This window comes from Rhodnius prolixus, unplaced genomic scaffold (genome assembly GCF_049639745.1).
Source record: "Rhodnius prolixus isolate KJV_2025 unplaced genomic scaffold, Rpr scaffold_31, whole genome shotgun sequence".
In the NCBI taxonomy this organism is placed as follows: Eukaryota; Metazoa; Arthropoda; class Insecta; order Hemiptera; family Reduviidae; genus Rhodnius; species Rhodnius prolixus.
Genome location: NW_027411586.1, coordinates 535,507 through 553,842, shown reverse-complemented (window position 1 = coordinate 553,842; position 18,336 = coordinate 535,507). Strand labels below are relative to the sequence as shown.

Below are 18,336 nucleotides of genomic sequence, written 5' to 3'. Positions count from 1 at the left end.
ATTTGTAGCAAGGCTGAGGAAAACATTCTTAGACCCAGATTATGACCACCAATTGATGGAAGAAATACGTAAGCGCACCCAAGGACATCAGGAGAGCATCGCTATCTATATTGCGAAGATGCAGGCGCTGTTCGCTCGTCTTTCCAAGCCTCTAAGTGACATAGAAAAATTTGGGATTATTAAGCGCAATGTGAAAGGAGAGTATCGCGCGCTGCTTCCTCTGACGTCGCCTACTAATATTGAGGAACTGGAAATGGTCTTGACAAATCTTGAGATTGGGGCTACTATGGCATCACGATACGAAGAACCACCTGTAAAGGGATCCCTGGAGCCTGATCTTGCTTATAAAAGACCACCTGGAAAACCTGTTAAGGTGAATCCAATAGTCACTTCCACTACCCCTTCCACACCACCAGCGGAGCAGCAGAGGTTAGGAACTAACTTGAGGTGCTGGAATTGCCATCAAATCGGCCATACGCTTAGGGTTTGCCCGAAAAGAAATAGTAGCGGCGCTCCCTCACAGGATACTACTAACTCATTGTCAACAACAGGGAAACTCCAAAGGCGACCGAGCATGAGAGGACAGAGCTCGAGTCATTCGCCTAAGATGTCCCCATCAGATCCCGAGTGGCGCGAAAGGATTGCGGTAGTTTCTGCCTTTATGCAGGGAAAGACTGTGCGACCACTCCACAAGATGGCTGAGAAGCAAGACGGAAGACCACATTTACGAATTTCTATTTTTGGGCTATGGTTTACGGCATTATTGGACTCTGGAGCCACTCGTTCTCTTATTGGAGGGGTCGGTTGGAGAAGGCTGAAGAAATTAGAATTGCCGGTAAAGAAAGTAGAGCCACTGAGAGTCATTACCGCGAATGGGAACCGCTGCGAAGTGCTTGGTTCTGTTGAGATGCCTGTGGAGTTGACTGGGAAAGTAAAAATAATTGAATTCTTAATAGTCCCAGCCTTGGTGAATACCATAATTTTAGGGGTAGACTTCTGGGAAGCAATGGGCATTGTCCCAGATTTGAAGAACAAGCAGTGGACATTCAGTGAAGTTGATGAAGAAGAGGTCCATGTATCTGCAGCGTTGGTAGAAAGGGCGGAACTGACCACACGACAAGAGAAAGAACTCCAGAAATTTCTGCAATATTGGCAATTAATCACCATTACGTCGGAGGGTACAGATATCGTGCAGCACTCGATCGACACAGGTAACAACAAGGCTATTAAGCAGAGATATTACCCTGTATCGCCTGCAATTCAGGCTATAATAAATAAGGAGTTAGACAAAATGTTAGAGGCTGGAATCGTAGAGCAGTCATCAAGCCCTTGGTCCTCGCCGGTAGTGCTAGTAAAGAAACCAAATGGAGAACACAGGTTTTGCGTGGACTTTCGGAAGCTAAACGCTGTTACGAAGAGAGACGCGTATCCGTTGCCGTACACTTCACACATACTGGACAAGTTAAGAGGGGCAAGGTATTTATCTTCCTTAGACCTGAAGTCAGCTTACTGGCAAGTGAAGGTGAAAGAAGAAGACAGAGAGAAAACAGCTTTCACTGTTCCGGGTAGAGGTCTGTTCCAATTTATACGTATGCCTTTTGGGCTCAATAACGCCCCAGCTACTTGGCAACGGTTAATCGATACAGTCCTAGGACCAGAGTTGGAACCGAAAGTGTTTGTGTACCTTGATGACATTGTGGTGGCAACCGAAGAGTATGGAGAACACCTAGAGATATTGGAGCTGGTGCTGAAGAGACTTCAAGAGGCAGGCTTAATTGTCAACTGGGAAAAAGCACAAATCTGCAGAGCCGAACTCAAGTATTTGGGCTATATTGTAGACCGGAACGGTTTACATGTTGACCCAGAAAAGGTCACGGCTATTTTGAACTTCCCTCAGCCGCGCACAGTCAAACAAGTGAGACGATTTCTAGGGCTAGCAAGTTGGTATAGGCAATTTGTTCCGCGTTTTGCGACCATTAGTTCACCGTTGACGGAGTTAACGAAGAAAAACAAGAAATGGAACTGGGGAGAAGACCAAGTCATGGAACTTAAGAATATTTTGGTTTCCGCACCCGGGCTGACTTGCCCCGACTTCAGTCAGCCATTTGTACTACAAACGGATGCTTCTTCCTTTCTTTGGGAGCCATCCTTTCTCAGGTTTTTGAAGATGGTGAAAAACCAATCGCCTACGCTAGTCGAAGCCTAACAAGAAATGAAAAGAACTTTTCCGTAACGGAGCAAGAATGTTTGGCAGTGCTTTGGGCGATCGAGAAGTTCCGACCTTATCTCGAGGGGGCCGAATTTAAAGTAATAACGGACCACCATTCTTTGATCTGGCTACTTAATCTGAAGGATCCACAGGGAAGATTAGCACGCTGGGCATTGAAACTTCAACAGTACTCATTTACCGTTCAACACAGACCTGGAAAACAGCATGTGGCGGCCGACGCGCTATCCAGGGTAAATGAAGAAGTGGTAGAAGCAATAAAATTGACATTTGATGATGTGGAGGGCTGGTACGCGTCAATGCTTCAGAAGGTACAAAAGGAACCATCTAAATACCCAAATTGGAGAGTGGAAGGCGAAAGAAAATTGTTCAAGCGGGTAGCTGAAGGGCGCAACCAGCTGTTAAGTGATCAGTTTTGCTCGTGGAAATTAGTGGTTCCTAAGAGACAACGGCGGGAGGTACTACAGGAGTATCACGATAGTCCAATGTCCGGACACCTTGGAAGTTGGAAGACCCTTCAACGCGTAAAGGAACAGTATTACTGGCCGGCAATGGCTGCGGATGTAGCGCGATATGTTGCGAGGTGCAGTATTTGCCTCCAGAATAAACCTTTACAACGGCAACCTGCCGGATTGATGGGGAAATCGAAAGTAGTCAGTGAGCCCTGGCAAATTATCTCAACAGACTTGATGGGACCCTTACCATTATCCTCCAAACAAAACAGATACCTGTTAGTGGTAGTAGATTATTTCACTAAGTACAGCCTACTACTACCATTAAGACAGGCAAATACTAAAACAATCACCAGACTTATAGAGGAAAATGTTATCTTGAGGTTTGGAGCTCCTCAGAGGGTGATCTGCGATAATGGTGCGCAGTTTATCAGCTCCGAGTTCAAGAAGTTGATGGAAAATTATGGAGCGAAGATATGGTTCACTGCAGCGTACCACCCACAGGCCAACCCTACCGAAAGAGCAAACCGAGTCATTAAGACGATGATGGCATCATACGTGAAAGATAACCACCGAACCTGGGATCGAGAGCTTCCTAAGCTTAGCTTTGCTTTGCAGACCGCGGTGCACGAGGCCACTGGTTTTACGCCGGCCTATCTCAACTTCGGTCGAGAGTTAAAGAGGTCGGGTACTGAATATGCACAGCTGGACTTCAATGACACTACTCCGGAAGTAAGCAGGGAGGAGCGAATAGAACAACTAGCCAAGATGCCTCTTCTCTTCGAAGAAGTAAAGGATCGTTTGGCAAGAGCTTATGAGAAGGCAGCGAGGAATTACAACCTAAGAAGACGTCCCTCTAGATTCCACGCCGGAGATATCGTATGGAAAAAGAGCCACGCGCAATCAGATGCAAGTAAATACATCGCAGGCAAACTGGCACCAAAGTTTCAGCAGTGTAGGATAAAAAGAATGGTATCGAATGTTATTGCAGAACTGGAAGATTTAGAGAGCAGATCTTTAGGTTGCTGGCACGTAGATCAACTTAAACCTCACCCATCTCCGTAATCACATACCGTCTAACATCAGATCCCCGACGTTTCACTCCGGTAGCAAGGGGGGAAAATGTTACCGATAAAAATCGGTTACATTAGATTTTTAGGAAAATTCTATAATAGTTTATTAAATATTTAATTAGCAAATGTACGCCAATTAATTCGAAAAGAATAGTCTAAAGCACAAGGTTTTCAATATGTTAGTAGAAAACACATGTATATTTCAACTGTCCAAAATTCTACGATAGATCATATGAAATAATATATATAAAAAAAAAAAGAGAAAATCAAAAAAATAACAACGAGAGACGAAGATCAACCGAGGAGTAGTTTTGGAAGCAAGCATCGAGTGCACATCTGCCTTGCGATCGGCGTTGCCGGAAATTCTGTTTCAATCTTAGGTGAAGAAATAGGTAGCAGGTGGAAGCAACTCTGGATTTTTTACTTAGACAAAAGGAACTGGAAGAACTGGGCCCGAAGAGAGAAGCCATCCAGGGTTATTTGGTGAGAGAGTGATTTCACCCAGATACTGTTTGGACTATTTATAGATATTTTTTTGATTATTCAATTACTTTTTATTGTTATAGAAAAGCTATTTAGTACATTTGCTATTTAATACCTGCATTATTCTCCTTGATATATATATTTTGGTATAATATATACATCTTTTGGTTTATTTAATTTTTCATTTTCTTTGTCTACTATTTTATCCGTAGGTTCGCTGTTGCTACGGTAACAAAATAAACAGCGTGGCGCTCAACATATTTCATCGTTAATTTCTAATAACATTATTATATTTATTTATCCAAGTTTAGTTCCCTTTTCGATCCACCCCGTCTCCACTGAAGCTGGCCGCGGACAGGAGCTTGTAAATTGGTAACATAAAATACAAAATTGACCGATGAAATGGTGGAAGATTACCAACAATCAAAGAAAGAACTTTTAATAATATATAATATATAATAATAATTTATTTCTACTTATAAAGTAATACAAATACTTGTCGCAGGGAGTTGGAATAATTCAATATATACGTTATAAAATATTACATTTTAACTGCATGAAAAAGAAAAGAAAATATAGAAACCGACTACAAGAAAAGATAAATAAATAAATGAAATAGAAATAACACTACAAAATCAACACTAATACATGTTGGTTTATATCTCTGATTGACTGTGAGACCAAAATTATATATATAATCCTTAATTAAACGAGAACCAATAAATTCAAATAGAGTACATTTTTATCTCCCTCTCTTGCGACAAAGACTGAATAATACAGCATAAGAGAAAGTAAAACTTAAAAAGAAAACATAAATAACTGAATTCTAGTGATTGCCGTACTTGTTGTGGTCCTCTTACTGTTACATATGTTAATGAAGTACAATTAATTAATTTTTATCATCTTATTAAATTAATACAACTGTTACAAAATGAAAAAATGCTATTTATACGATGAGTATCAGTAATAATTAACAGATCAGCAATATTCTCATGGATCACAAATTCTGAAAGGTATCTATCTCTAGGATCTGAAAATCTCGAACACTTAAAAAGAAAGTGAGTTAAATCATTATTGCCATTATTACAAAATTGACATACATTTTCAGGAAAAATATCAATTTTCTTTGAGCCTATTTTCAAAGAGAATCGTTTTTTGTTCGACAATCTAAGTTGTGCGACTACTCTTAATTTTTCTATACTGCCAATTAATTCTAAATAAGATTCTGCAGATGGCTCCAGTGCACTTATTTTCCTGTAAAAGTTGTTGAAGGAAGATTTTACAGCAAAATCAACATCACAACTAAACATGTGATTTTTATAAGAGGCAATCAAGTCATTTTTATACTTTAATATATCTGTTACATTCGATATTGTGATTAATTGTTCATAACCGATTTCATTTAAATGAGTCCGTAAAACAGATACCCAGTTAAATGGTAATGTAAAATTAGATTCCAATTCTAATAGCCTTGAGAAACACAGTTTCGGGAGTCGGTCATCAGACATGCTTAGAATAGCAACCCACCAACCAATAGCTCTTTTAAAGATTCTAAACTTAGTATGAGTCCGGCCACACTCTAGTCTGATATAAGCACTTGGGACATTAGAGGGGACTCTCAAAATATACTTAAAGAACTTTAATTGTCCTCGCTCTAATATATCTCCGTACAGACAACCCCAAACTTCGCTACCATACAAAGCAACACTCTCCACCAAAGAATCAAACAACTGGCATTTACTATCCAGGAATCAGACCTACTTGATTTTAAAATATTTCGAACAGATGATTGAGCTATATAAAATTTAGAGAGAAAATACTTTGAGGCCTGATAAAACTTTGCTGAAGTGGAGAATGGTACACCATGAATGACCGAATTTACAACTTGTATTTTAGATTGGCCAAACAAGAAACTCCGTGTTTTCCTTACTCTGCCCCCTCTAAAAAAGGGTACCACATGAGTTTTCTTAGTATTCACTGTAAGAGAGTTAGCTTGGCAGTAATCTTCAAGAATGTTTAAATTTGATTGGACTTCCCGCTCAGAAGATGCCAGCAAGACAATGTCATCGGCGTAAAGGATCATTAATAGGTCACGATTGTGTCCAATACTTACGCCCTGTACTCCATTACTTTTGAAGAACTCTAGAATATCGTTCAGATAAAGGGAAAATAACAAGGGGCGAGAATTTCCCCCTGCAACACCCCCTCCGAAACAGTGATTTCCTTAGAAAGGAGTTCGTCAGCAGAGATTGTCAGTATTGCGCCATCATACAAATTCATTATTATTCTTATAATTTTGCAACTAATGCCTAAGGAGTACAATTTATGCCACAACTTTTCGTGACAAACCGAATCAAAGGCACGTTGAAAGTCTACAAAAATGCCGAAGACATATCTTTTCTTCAGCCTAAGATTTATGTTAATTGCAGCAGATAAAACGAAAATGGCGTCCCAACAGCCCCTTCCCGAACGAAAACCCATCTGCTCTTCAGGTATAAGCTGCCTGTCTTCCACCCAGCTCATTAACCTTTTATGTATGATACCAGTGAAGATTTTCGTTATGGCGTTAATAATAGCTATTCCTCTGTAATTTCTCTTGTCCAACGGGTCACCCTTCTTGTGCAAGAGCTTTAACTTTATTTTGTGCCAGTCTGGAGGAAAACGTTCATCATCCCATATCCGATTAAACAAGTTTAACAAGTAGTGCGTCCAAGGAGGAGGTAAATTTTTGAAGCATTCGTTTAGGATTAAGTCCAGACCAGTGGCTTTATTTTTAGATTGGCTAATACTAACAAGAAGCTCGTCTAACGTGATAGCACCATCCAGATCTGGATTAAAGTAACCAAAAAAAGAAAAGTCAGTAACTAATTTTGGGGGCATAGTTAAAAAATAAAACTGCTCCCATTCCTCCAGTGGGATCGGGCACTTATCATTTCTCCTTCCACGAAATATACTCACAAACCTCCAAAATTCAGAGGGATTTCTCGTATCTCTCAAGGCTAGCTTAATATTCTTGAAATAAGTATCTTTAGATTTTATAATTAAATGTCTATATTTCTTTTTCAAATCGATATATAAGTGTTTAATATCATTTTTAAAAGAGTTCTTCTTACAAATTTTAACCAAACTATTTAACTCCTTTTTAACATTAGCACATTCGACAGTATACCACGGATTCCTTCTGTTACGTGTATTACTGTTAATGGAAAATAACAGTTGGCAATCAACCATAGCATTGTATATTGTAGCATACAAATTATTAAAAATATCGCATGTGTCACCACCATCATAGTAAATATTGTTATTACTTTGCATATAGGAAAAAAAATTCGTTAGTTTAAGAGGGTCCCTATCCACTACTGTAATCCTACTATTTCCGCTATTACAACTTTTAATTAAGTGATTTCCAGATAATTTAAGTTGCAAACTACAGAGAAAATGATCAGATATGTCTGATACATTTTCAACTTTAAAATCAAAAGTGACTTGCAGTGTGCCGGTACAGATCCAGACAAGGTCAACAGTACTGCTGGCTAACAAAGGTAAAATTCGAAGGGGAATCACTTAAAGATCTTCCGTTACACAAGAACAAACCACACTCTTCCATCATCTGCACTAACTGAACACCTCTCACATTTCTCACTAACATCACTAACACTTCTCGCACCAGTAAACGGCGAATATTGGAAAATATCCTCCTCAAAAGAATTCAGGTCACCGACCCTGGAATTGAAGTCCCCGCCGATAATCAAGTTATGATGACTGTTGCAGCTTATAATATCGCATATATCTGTATATAACATTTCCAAAGAATGGTCCCCCTGAACACCAGGTTTCAAATAAACAAAGCCCAAAATAAAAACTTTTTCTTCAAAAGTTAACTTCAAGAAGATTGAATACTCCTTAGAGAAGATAACATTGATTTTGGGACATAGAGTGCTATGTGTCAATATAATTAATCCTCCACTGGCACGACCTTTAAGATGATGCTTAGTAGCAGGTGCCATATACACTTCATAATCCTTTAAGAAATGAGGAAGGGTAGGTTTATTCAAATAAATCCATGTCTCAGCGAGGCAAATGATCTTGTGTTGAAGAAGAGTTTCAATTTCAGAAGAATCCAGAGAAAACAAGGTCCGAAATCCATAAACATTCCAAAATCCTATTCGCATAAAATTGGTTTCTAAGTTCTTTATTCGTTTTTTGCGTCCGAGGCGGGTTTTTTCGGCTTTAAAAAAGTTTCAATTCTATGAGATTTGACATGCTTAAACTTCCTTTTACGGCCTAATTTCACTATCGATTGTTGACTCAGAGTTGACTTATCAGTATCATAAGCAACCTCCACATCGGTTTCCGCCTCATTTGATTCTGAAGTATCTCGAGCCCTCCGGTTATCCAAATCAAAGACCTTAAAATCAATAGAAGACTTTATTACCACTACTTTAGAACCATCTTCTTTCCTAGCAAGCACTCGGCCATTATTATACCAAATATGCTTCAGTTTCCCCTGTTTCTTAAGATCCCCACCTCTCTTAAATAGGCGATAAGAATGCTTACCCATTTCCTCAAAAATCAAAACAGATGTCTGATTATCCTCTGAGATATCTTGGAACATAGACGACTTGAGTAAATCTCTTTTAGATTTAGCCAGATCTATAAATTCCCTCATATCAGAATGAAATTCAATGAAATTCAAAATTATTACAGGATTACTCACTCTTTTTAATATTCTGAAACAGCCATCAAATTCTGAATAATCGAAATGGAAGCCTATCTTAATAGAGATTACAGAAATTAAGTTTAGAGGGTTCTCATTTTCTTTATAGGGTACATTTAGATTTCTTATTTTATTGAATTTAACAAAATAATGTATTTCATCAAACAAAGAATTCACATTTTCCAATCTTTGTGTCAACTGGGCATTTTTCTTCTTCAGACTATTAAATTCTTTCCTTAGTTTGGTAACTTCATTTTTAATAGTTGTAAATCCAGTAGTTAGGTCGTTTTCAATTTTTTTCATATGTTTGTTTATAGCTTCGTTTTCTTTTTTTGACGAAGATACGTCTTTTGATATAGATTCAAACATATATTCGATATGTGCTTGAAAAGAATTAGCGCTCCCCCCCGCTTCCACTCGGGTTTAAGTGCAATACAGCAACATTCTCACTATCAACGTTTGTAATTTTATTAAGCGACATCTGATTAGAATTTAAAATAACGAAGATTACCTTTTTAAGTGAAAGAAAAATAAATAACTTGTAAAATGTAGAGAAAAAGAAGAAAAGAGAGAAGAATTAACTTCAAAATTTCAAAATCTGTCAATAATAAATAAATCTTTTTTAATGGTTTTTGGTGTGATTTGAACGCAGTTTTTTTTCGTATTGGTGTATTAAACTATTGTGTGTACTTTGGAGAATTTTGGAGGAGGAATATTGAGTAATAAGTGTGGAAAAATTAAAAGTTAATACATATGAACAGATTTTGTAAGAAAATTCTTAAAAACCACTAAAAAGAGGTGGCTATGAAATTTCAATTAATTAAATAATATATTTCAATTTGACGAAAAATTAGAAATATGAAGAGAATGTTTGTAAACTGTTACTTTCATAAACAGCAGATAAATTATAGACAATGAAATAAGTTTTATTTACCAGAACACAGCGTCTAACAAAATAAACTGGTTCTCTCCCCACCACTTCACAATATACTGCACTAGCTAACAGATTTTAATAAAATTAACAATATTCTCTCGCAATTGGAGTTGCACGCTAGCAGTTGTTGTGAACACTTGAAATCTGTTGCTCTGCATATTTCTGTTCTTTTTTAATGGTTTTTGGTGTGATTTGAACGCAGTTTTTTTTCGTATTGGTGTATTAAACTATTGTGTGTACTTTGGAGAATTTTGGAGGAGGAATATTGAGTAATAAGTGTGGAAAAATTAAAAGTTAAATTTGAAACAGATAAGTGTTGTTAACTTTTGTGCTAAAGTTCAGCCTATAGTTGAGAGAAGAGAATTGTGTTCATGAGAAGAGAAGAGATATAAGTCAAGGTTATTTATTGCTCAATGAACATTTACATTTTTATTATTGCTTTTTAGTTTTCCGTTTAGATTTGTATCAAGAAATTGAAATAAAACCGTTTAATAATTTAAAATATAAATGAAAGTATTTAGTGGTAAATTCAAGAATAGAAGAATATAGATTTTTATATAATTAGTTCAATGCTGATTATATGTTTTGATTACTGGTTATGAGTGATGGAGCGATAAAAAGTGTAAGTGAAAGTAAAACAAGCGTTGAACGTTTTAGTAAAAGAAGAAGAAGTAATAGCTCTCCAGAAGAAATAGATAGTAAGAAAATGCCGCGCTCATTGGATGTTGTAGACGATAAGTTGTTAAATAGAATAAGTGAAATGCTTGATTCAAAATTAGCAACATTTAAGAATGACTTTAAAGTCATAGAAGAAAAATTAGAAATAATTATAAGTGATAATAAAAATTTGAAAGCGGAAATTGTGCATTTGAAAGAGGAAAATAAGGAGATTAAAAGAAATCTCGAATTTCTGTTAAGGAAGTCGAAATCTAAAAACTTAATAGGCGGTTTGGAGGAGATCAGTGTTACAGAAAATAAAATTACGGCAGTGCAGGATTTTTTAAATAGAGCATTAGGTGTAAATGATTTGATGATTGATAGAATATTGCCCATTGGACGAAATAAGAGCATTTTGGTTGAGTTTTTGAAAATTTCTGATGTACAACTGGTATTACGGAACGCAAAGAAACTAAGAGGGACTGGAATATGGATCAACAGGGATCTGTCTTATCAGGATAGGCAAAAAAGGAAAAACTTACTGGAAGTGAAGAAAAGGATATTGGATAAGGATAAGGAGGCTAAGGTGTTGGTAAGAAATCATTTTTTGATTTATCAAGATAGAAAATTTTTTTGGGATGATGTAGAGGGAGTTATAGCCAGGGAACAGGACCTACAGCTCTTAAAAAACTTTTTGGAGAAGGAGGAAAATCTGGGTTAGAAAATGAAGCCAACCTTGCTGAAGTTAGTAAGCATTGTAGAGAAACAAGTTTTTGCTGTCGTGAGTATGTTTGTTCTATCTTGAGTTACAATGTGGCTGGTTTAAAAAATAAGGAGGATCAACCAGAATTTTTTAATTTTGTAAAAGGGTATGATTTGTTTTTTCTTTATGAAACATTTATTGAAGACAAAGATTTTTTTAGGTTCGAAAAGTATTTTAGTGGGTATAAATTAAGCTGGATAGGAGCTAAAAGAGATAATAAATTCGGGAGAGCTAAACAAGGTTGCTTGTATGGGACTCCTTAACAAAAACTTACAGTTTAAAATGTTAAGTATAAGGGTTGATCATCAAAAACTGCACGAAAAAGCGTAACGTTGAAAAACACCCAACTTTGACAATTTTTTTCTCTTTTTCTATAAAAGATAAAATTCCCAAATTTTCTTTAAAATATAGGGCAAATCCTCCTTTATGACTGTAATTTTTTTGCAACAACCTAGATTTGATAGATATTGAGAAAAAAGATGCTCAAAATGAGCAAAAACGGCATTTTCAAAAAATGTTCTTGTTCTTGTTCTTCTTGTTGTTGTTGTTACCTTTTTTGTAAACAACGTAGCGCCTAAACGCGTGAACCGATTTTCATGAATGAGATGTCATTCGATTCGGAATTTTATGTAGATGTGCCTTTTGGGGGTCGCGATGCTGTACATCAAATGGGAGAGGAGTTAGCCTCTTTTATGTAAGGCCCCCTCCAAAATTATTATCATTAATTACTCTGTAAATCTTAGCCCGATTTTGATAAAATTTGGTAGGAAGACAGGGTTAGGGCTCCCCTACGTAACATTAAAGCGACGATCTGCTCTTACACTTGTTAAGGGGAAGTATAGCAATCGTTTCAAATTATCGAAACGTAAACCGATTTTCATAAATAAAGTGTAATTCGAATCGAAATTTTGTACAGATTTGCACTTTAAAAGTCTCGACGCTGTGCCTCATAAGGAGGGGAGTTTGCCCCACCTAAGTAAGGCCCTTTCTAAAACTATTATTACCAATATTTCTATAACGGTTAGTCCGATTTTGATAAAATTTAGTAAGAAGAAGTGGTTAAAGCTCCTCTACGTTGCTGTGAAGTGCCATCATGCTCTTACACCTACTAAGAGGAAGTATTGCAATCGTTAAAATTTTCAATGAGTGAACCGATTTTCATCAATGAATTGTAGTTCGATTCAAAATCTTTGCCTCTTTGCCTTTTAGGGAGAAGTACTGTAATCGCAGTTTATTTTTCTTACTCCTCTTAAAGGGAAGTACTGAAATCGCAGTTTAATTTTGCTATTTACGTACAAATTACCTTCCTATTTTATTCAAAACGCTTTCTCAAAAAAATTGTTATTGAGGATGGTTTGGGGACCGCAACTATAATCATTCTTTAAAAAGATCTGTCCAGTGGTAGTAACTCCGACTTAACACCTTTTCAGGTTATAATGATAAAATTAAATTTATTATTCCCAATTTTAATAAAATCTGAAAAGCAGATATGTAACTTTGCAAAACATACAAAAAAGAAAATCTATCCAAAAGGTACAAAAATCTCTTTAACAAAAACTTACAGTTTAAAATGTTAAGTATAAGGGTTGATTAAACGCCAAAAGGTACACAAATCAGCCAACATTTCCCAACATTTCATTGATATTATTTTAAGTAATTTTACTACAATAATTTTCATTAATATTTTTTTGAATTTATTAGATGTTTCACAGACCCTTATGCTGGCTAGTTCATTCATTTTCTTTTTCTTTTATGATTTAAGTCGCGTCAACATCAAGGTTATTGGCGCCCGGAGCTTTTTTCAGTGCACTGCCGGCCTCCGGACAGTGTTCTCTCGTTACAGACAACTCTGTCCATCACCCGGACAGTGAGCTGTAAGAAGCTCTTAGAAAGAGAAAATCTAAGGGTCAGCAGCTGGATTCGAACCCGGAACCTCCACGTGGGAATCCAATATGCTAACCGCATAGCTAATCCCTTCCCTTTGTTCATTCATAATATTTTATTTTTTTGTTATAATTATGATAAAATGTATATTATATTTTCGTAATTAAATAGGTACTTTATTTTAGCTTTATTCCAAATTATTCTTCTGATTTATCTTTATTATGCCCTTTATTCTGAGAAGTCACATATATGTATGTACAAGCACGTTAAAGTAAAAAAAGACAAAGGCAGAGTCGGCTACTATTTAAATTTGAATCACGGATTTAAAACAGTATTTCAGTCTAGAATTCGTCTTTCCGAAGTATTTGTGAGCACAAATAACGCGTAGGTAATATCAAGTAAATTATTCAACAATAATTATTTATTTCTCAATTGTAATTTAATGTAGTCCCTCTAATTTTACTTATAGTAAAATACTGGAATAATTATGTTAGCTGTCATAAAAATATGCATATCTTATTTATCTTATTACAGTCAATCTAAGTTAAATGGTGTTCTACTTGAACAAATATTTTGTAGATTAAAATGGCCAGCATAAGGGTCTGTGAAACATCTAATAAATTCAAAAAAATATTAATGAAAATTATTGTAGTAAAATTACTTAAAATAATATCAATGAAATGTTGGGTACTAGCTGATTTGTGTACCTTTTGGCGTTTAATCAACCCTTATACTTAACATTTTAAACTGTAAGTTTTTGTTAAAGAGATTAGTAATAATAATTTTGAGAAGGGGCCTCACATATATGAGGCTAACTCCTCCCCCATTTGATGTACAGCGTCGAGACCCCCAAAAGGCACATCTACATAAAATTCCGAAACGAATGTCACCTCATTCATGAAAATCCGTTCACGCGTTTAGGCGCTACGTTGTTTACAAAAAAGGTAACAACAAGAAGAACAACAACAAGAACAAGACCAATTTTTGAAAATGCCGTTTTTGCTCATTTTCAGTAACTTTTTTCTCGTAATATATTAAATCTGGGTTTTGACAAAAAAAATTACAGTTATAAAGGAGGACTTGCCCTATAATTTAAAGAAAATTTGGGAATTTTATCTTTTATAGAAAAAGAGAAAAAGATTGTCAAAGTTGGGTGTTTTTCAACGTTACACTTTTTCGTGCAGTTTTTGATGATCAACCCTTATACAACTGTCCTACCGGACAGTTTTAATTAGAATCAACTGTGAAATATCCAAATTATTTGATTTTATTATTTTAGACGGTTTTAGTGCAGTGCGTTTTAAGATTGATACGGAAGAAACCTATATTTTACCGACATTAAAACTGTCCGGTAGGACAGTTGTATAAGGGTTGATCGTCAAAATTAAAACTGTCCGGTAGGATTAAAACTGTCCGGTAGGACAGTTGTATAAGGGTTGATCGTCAAAAACTGCACGAAATAGCGTAACGTTAAAAAACACCCAACTTTGACAATTTTTTTCTCTTTTTCTATAAAAGATAAAATTCCCAAATTTTCTTTAAAATGTAGGGCAAACCCTCCTTTATGACTGTAATTTTTTGCAACAACCCAGATTAAGTAGATTTTGAGAAAAAAGTTGCCGAAAATGACCAAAAACGGCTTTTTCAGAAAATGTTCTTGTTCTTGTTCTTCTTTTTGTTGTTGTTGTTGTTGTTACCTTTTTTGTAAACAACGTAGCGCCTAAACGCGCCGACCGATTTTTGAGAATGAGGAGTCATACGATTCGGAATTTTATGTAGATGTGCCTTTTGGGGGTCTCGATGCTGTACATCGAATGGGGTAGGAGTTAGCCCCATATATGTGAGGCCCCTTCTCAAAATTATTATTACTAATAACTCTGTAAATGTTAACCCGATTTTGATAAAATTTGGCAGGATGAAAGATTTAGAGCACTCCTACGTAACATTTAAACGACGTTCTGCTCTTACCCTTATTAGGGGAAGTATGTAATCGTTTCAAATGATCGACGCATGAACTAATTTTCATGAATAATAAAGCGTCATTCGAATCTATATCTTGTACAGATTTGCATTTTAGATTAGAAGTCTCGACGTTGTGCCACTTCAGTAGGGGAGGAAGGGGTAGAGAGATTAGACTTTCTTTAATACTATTTTTACTAATATTTCTTTTACGCTTAGTCCGATTTTGATAAAATTAAGCACGAAGAAATTGTTAAAGCTTTCTTATGTGACTTTAAAGCGCCATCATGCTCTTACACCTAATAAGAGGAAGTGCTGCAATCGTTAAAATTATTGACGAGTGAACCGATCAATTTACATGAATGAATTGACATTACGAATGGGAATTTTATGTGGATATAGCTTTTGTGGATCTTAATATTCAATATTGATCTATAATTAATCAATATTCATCGCCCGATTTTGATTAAATTTGGCAAAAAGAAGGTTTCAACTTTTACTGCATTACATTAAAATGCCATTAAAATACTCTTACAGCTACTAAAGAGAAGTATTGCATTGGTGCGTATTTGAAGTATAATTACTCTTTCTTTTTAGGGAGAAGTAATGCAATCGCCGTGAATTTTTCTTACTCCTTTTAAAAGGAAGTACTGTAATCGCAGTTTAATTTTGTTATTAACGTACAAATACCTTCCTATTTTATTCCAAACGTTTTCCCAAATTTTTTTTTTCTTGCTTCTTTGGGGACCGCAATTCTAAGATTAAATTCTTTTTAAATAATTCTTAATTCTTTTAAAAGATCTCTCCAGTGGTTACTTAACACCGTATCAGGTTATAATGGAAGTATTGCTTATTCCAAATGTTAAGAATATCTGTAAAGCAGATATGTAACTTTGCAGAATAGACAAAATAATTTGATCAAATTTGGCAGGATTAAAGGGTTAGCGCTCACCTACATAATATTAAAGCGACGATCTGCTCTTACTCCTACTAAGGGGAAGTATTGCAATCGTTCCAAATCATCAACGCGTGAATCGATTTTCATGAATAGAGTGTCATTAGAATCGAAAATTAATGTAGAAATGTCTTTTGAGGGTCTCGACGCATTATATACTTTCGCAGAGAAGTTTGCCTCACGTAAATAATACCGCCTTAAACTAATATATTATTAATCATTAATTTTAATAACACTGTGAATCTTCACCCGATTTAGATTAAATTTGGCGAGAAGAAGAATTAAGAGTGCGTGACATTTAAGTGCCTTCTGCTCTCACACCTACTAAGGGGATGCCGTATTGCAATCATGCCGTAATTGCAGTTTAAATTTTAGGGTAAAGAACTTTCATCGTAGATAGCTTTTCTTTCCCCTCTTTGGAAGAAGTTATTGCGATCAGAGCTGTTCTTCTCTTAAATCCCTCAGAGGAAGCAATGTAATCACAATTTATCTCACCGCTCTTACCGGAAGGTATTGTAATCACAATTTTCTTTCTATTATTATACCCCTTCATGGGATGTGTAATCATACATCATTTCATCCCATAACATTTCTCTCAATATCCATCTTCTTACCACCAACCACTTTTTACCACTCCCCCATAACTTGTAACATGTTTTTATTTTCATTCTACACCTTCCAACTAGTTGATCACTAATCCTCCATAACTATTCTCAGTCTGCATTTTCTTCCTGCCAACTTGGCAACATTCCCCCTAACTTTTCTCTAGTCTTTATCTTCTACTCACTGATTTGATAATGCTACAACTACCTTCCACTAACTTGGTATGAAGTATTAAAGTACAATGTATAAAACTATTGCCTATCCCAAATGTTGACAAAACCTGTAAACCAGAATAGCAACTTTACAGAATAGACTTTTAATGGTTTGGAATATTTTGGAAAATGATATGGAGATAGTCAAGGAGGGGAGTTTGCCTCACCTAAGTTAAGCCACTCTAAAATTATCATTATTAACTCTAAATCTTAGCCCAAATTCGATAAAATTGGCGAGGGAACAGGGGTTAAATTATATTGAAGTGCCATCTTTATCTTACTCCACTAAGGGAAATTATTGAAATCGTTTCAAATTATCGATGGGTGATCTGATTTTCATGAATGAACAATTAAACACAAAAGAATGTTTAAAATTTAAAAAGTAAACATACAACGACTTTATTTTTACAACAGGTTTGTTCAAAAATCTTTATTATTTATTATATATAATAATATATATAATACTGGTATAAACCAGTGTTTAAAAAAGCACAGAGACACACCGTATTATTTATTTTGCATTGTAACCTTCTGTATCTCTAAACGTTGTTACCTGCTATACAGATAAACTAGCGCGCCCCACTGTGAAAAATTTCTAAAATTTTAAAAAGAACAACGATATGGCTATACTGATAATATATTTACAACTAATTCCTAACTTAATAAAATATATTTTACTATACTTTATTCTTTTGTCTGAGGTTGTGAAAAAAAAAATAATGTTTTACTTAATAAAGGTTATACCGGACAGTTTTAATAGTAGTGTGATTCCCCTCTCCCTTATGGTTTGTATACACTGTAAAATAGAAGTAAAGATATAACCTAACCTAAATCAACCGTCTTTTAACAGTTGTTGAAATAAGTGTTAGCAATTTTTGCGATTTTATTATTTATTAAGCAACTTTGTTGAAGACTTCATATTTATACATTCTTCTTAATTTTGTAAGTAGATATTTTGCTATTACTTAGTTTCATATAATTTACTTCAAAAAGTAGCTGAATATTCAAAGTTCGTTAGAGCTTGTTTTAGTAAGATTGAGTGCACCTTAATTGCTGATGTCTCGACAAAAACTAAGCCTAGTTCTGATTAATTGTTAAATTTCAGTTTCTATTTCGACAAGTTATTATTATTATATTGCTTAGATTGTTTTCGTTGTTTGATCAAAAGAATGAAGTAATTACTTGCTAGATGTAGTTTTTTGATGCAAATCCTCTTATTTTATTTATTTTTCTGTCTTTTTCGGAATGGATGACCCCTTTATTGATCAACTTGCAATATTTTTTGTCTGCTTCTGGTGTGGAAAATATTCCAATCGTGTCAAATTTTGATACAAAATAGTACAAGTCGATAATAAACTTTCAACCGAAAGTGTCAACCACTTCATAAAATAGTTTTTCACTTTTACGATTACTAGAG

The 18,336-nt window shown here is 35.4% G+C and overlaps 1 protein-coding gene across 3 annotated transcripts in view; it reads left to right on the top strand.

The window, feature by feature from the left end:
- The first annotated feature begins 10,003 nt into the window (after window positions 1-10,003).
- Window positions 10,004-18,336, top strand: part of LOC141448432 (uncharacterized) — a 29,640-nt gene continuing 21,307 nt past the window's right edge. For all 3 annotated transcript variants that reach the window (XM_074116791.1, XM_074116790.1, XM_074116792.1), the window contains exon 1: window positions 10,004-11,135. In XM_074116791.1, the coding sequence (XP_073972892.1) occupies window positions 10,485-11,135 (651 nt within the window). In that variant the 5' untranslated portion in view covers window positions 10,004-10,484. The remainder of the gene's footprint in view (window positions 11,136-18,336) is intronic.